Here is a 3,045-nt window from a genome sequence, read left to right as displayed (position 1 = left end):
ACGGTTGCAATAAACTCACTCCTGATTGGCGACAGTACTTCCTGTAGATTCCATGACTCAGCTATGACTCAGACCAATCGTTGGAGATTGTTTGCAAATGGCGGTATCAGTTTCAGGAATTGACGGTGAAAGCGGCGGCCTACTTTCGCGAGGAGAGGAAGTAATGCATTTCCAATGGGGGACCTCATTGCTAGATCTGTCCATTGTTTTTACAGTCTATGGGAATTACGTGGAATCATAGACTGTATATTCTATACGTGGAATCATAAATACTATCAAGTTATAAATACAAATAAAAAAGCATAATCATTTTCTAAACTGGAAAATGTGCATATTATAATATATAATAATATTTTGACAGAATATACATTTTTTATAATATTTACTTTAGATAAAAATAATATTTTAATATTATTTTTTACTGCTTTAAAAAATACATTTATAAAACAGTAGCTGTACAACCTGAGTGTCACAATCACATAAAAGGGAGAAAAAGTACAGTTCAGCAAACTGGGTGCGTGCTTATGTCCTGAAAACTGATAAGGTCCATCATTAAAGCACTCATGAAATAAAGATTTCCATCCCAGGCTCCAGAAATGTTATTTAGAAAACCCTCTGGATTCCAGGTACTCTACGTGGACCAGAATACGACAGGAAGCTTCTGTACAGACTGGACTCAGTTCAAAAACACTTCAAAAGAAGTTTGTTTCTACAGACATTTTAGAGTCATAGAGCTTAGATTGACTCTTTTAAACACGTTGACTATATTAGCAGCTCATAGCAGGTTTACAGATGAAAATAGAAGTAAAGCATCAGCTTTCAAACAGATTTACCCAAGATCCTTTGTCGATTGTCACGTGTAAAGACAGTTTTCATTCAACAGCACAAAAGAATTAGTTTACGAGACAGGAGATATAATTTTCTATGTTCATGTAAAGAAGAATTTTCTTTTAATTGAGATTTGCAGTCATCCTAATCATTTGTCATACATCTGATTTCATTTTTCTTTTCTTTTTCTCTCATCCATCTGTTTTCTCTTGCATAACTGTCAGGTCGTGTGCAGGCTTCCCTTCTCCACTTCCTCCAGCATCTCCAGAGCAATCCTGATCTGTTTGCTGATCAGCGGAAGGATTTCGTACCTCCTGTGAGTCCCAGATTCCCTCTTTTCTACATCTGTATTTTTTCTATCATTCAGGAATTCTGAGTCTGAAATGTTTCTCCATGCCCTGGAAACTTCCTTCACATTGTATGGTGAATAATCATCCTTCTCGTGAACTTCGATCTTTGGCTTGCACATGTTCTCTGCCTTGCTCTTTGCAATTTTTTTTAAGTTTTCTTCAAAATAGATGCTGATTTCCTCTGCCAGAAACCTTTTGTACTTTGCTTCAAAGTAATGATATTGGCACTTTTTGCATTTGGAATTGCAGAATGATCTCATTCTTGGTTTTAAACACTCAAGACAGATCCAGAGCCAAAGCGCACCGCAGCAAACAACAAGGCCAATGTCCTGAAAAAAAAAGTTGAAAGACTTTAAAATAAGCTCTTATACTCAGTCCAGAGCCCAGGGTCATACAAATTTTTTAAAACTCTTTGATCTTCACATGCTCATGTAGCCAACCCAAATGGGGGAATATGTTTTATATAAACTTGAAAAATATGGATTTAAACTTTCATAGTCTTTTGTAATATCTGCTTTAATCAGCTTCCACAAGAAGTCATTCAATTCTAAGTTACCATATGTAACTTGTGTGTACTTTGTAGATAAACGTTTGTAAAAGTTTAAAAAACATAATTAATCTTAGTTTGTGCATCAATACTTACAAGTGATTCCGTCTTGTAGGAGTCTCTGATTCGTTCCTCTTCGTATGTCCACCTTGTTTTGCAAGGCATTCCAGTCTGATTAAAGTTGGAGTTTGTTTTCAGACAAAAGTACAAGTCTCCATCAAATAAAACCAGGGCTGACCAGAAACCTAATAGACAGATGTACTGAAAAACCGTCTTCCAAGAAAAGAAAAAACAACAACCGTAGCACTTGGAAGTGCAACAGCTCACAGTTGAAAAATATGTTTTCTTGGGAAAAATCTTTAAAATCATGACAACAAAGGTCAGAATCAGAGGAGGAAGAACTATGTACACCACATCATTTACATGCATACCAGGCTGGCATGAACACACGAAATGCATGTCAAAAATATGCTCCAAGATAGCTGTAAGAACCAACAGAACAAAGAAGCCTACAGGTCGTTTTAATTGTTCAAAGAATCTCCAACTGTAACCACGACCGAGAGCCATGTTTGCAGATAATCTTCTGAAGGAAAAAATCAAAGTTCAGAGGAGCAGCCAGCAGAAGACTTCAGAGAAGAACTCAGCATGCTCTTTTTAACTGCTGGACATCGTCATGTGACAGTGGTCAACCAAAGTATGCCAGTTTCAATACACTAGTTTCACGACAATCTTTGCTGACTTTAGAGGTACTCTCACTTCCAAAATAATCAGACAAGGAACGAGACCTTTGGATTGATTACTAAGCATTGCGGTCACTTTATCAGACATACAGTGGAGTCAAAACATAAAACTTGCCTCCTCTATAGTTGCATATATATTAATTTTCTCTGTGTGAAAATGGATGCAACATGAGTATTTCTGGCAAAATGCATTAAAAATTGAGAAGAGTCAATGCGCAAAGATTCATTTCCTCCTTATGTTTATTGTCAGAGGGGCGTTTTTATTTTTTATTTTTTTATATGATTTAAATATCTTTTTTTAGATAATTTTAGGTCTTCAGTGAAGCTTTTGCAGGCCCTGACAGTACACCACTGACTGCTTGAAATGTTTTCTACTGGAGTCAAGTGAGCTGCTGTTCACTCATCCATGGTTCTAACGTCACTCTCCTATGGCTTGTCCAAGACTTACCATTAGGCAAAGGTAGGTGATCGCCCTTCGATTGCCTATCTTCCTGCCCGCAACAGTCTTGGGGCCCCTGTTAAATATAAAGATTGAAGTGTGCCTTTACTCAGTGTTTTATGAATGTGTTTTCTGGATGTG

The 3,045-nt window shown here is 36.9% G+C and overlaps 1 protein-coding gene across 1 annotated transcript; it reads right to left on the bottom strand.

The window, feature by feature from the left end:
- Positions 1–918: 918 nt before the first annotated feature.
- LOC118597947 lies at positions 919–2,478 on the bottom strand. The gene is made up of 2 exons (XM_036209776.1): positions 1,822–2,478; positions 919–1,507 (listed from the first exon to the last, which is right to left on the bottom strand). Exons 1-2 carry the CDS (start codon positions 2,290–2,292, stop codon positions 1,049–1,051), a joined length of 930 nt encoding a protein of 309 aa, XP_036065669.1. The 5' UTR covers positions 2,293–2,478; the 3' UTR covers positions 919–1,048.
- Positions 2,479–3,045: the final 567 nt, after the last annotated feature.

The sequence above is a fragment of the Oryzias melastigma genome, linkage group LG21 (assembly GCF_002922805.2).
Source record: "Oryzias melastigma strain HK-1 linkage group LG21, ASM292280v2, whole genome shotgun sequence".
Classification (NCBI taxonomy): domain Eukaryota; kingdom Metazoa; phylum Chordata; class Actinopteri; order Beloniformes; family Adrianichthyidae; genus Oryzias; species Oryzias melastigma.
This window is presented reverse-complemented; position numbering and strand designations above follow the sequence as displayed.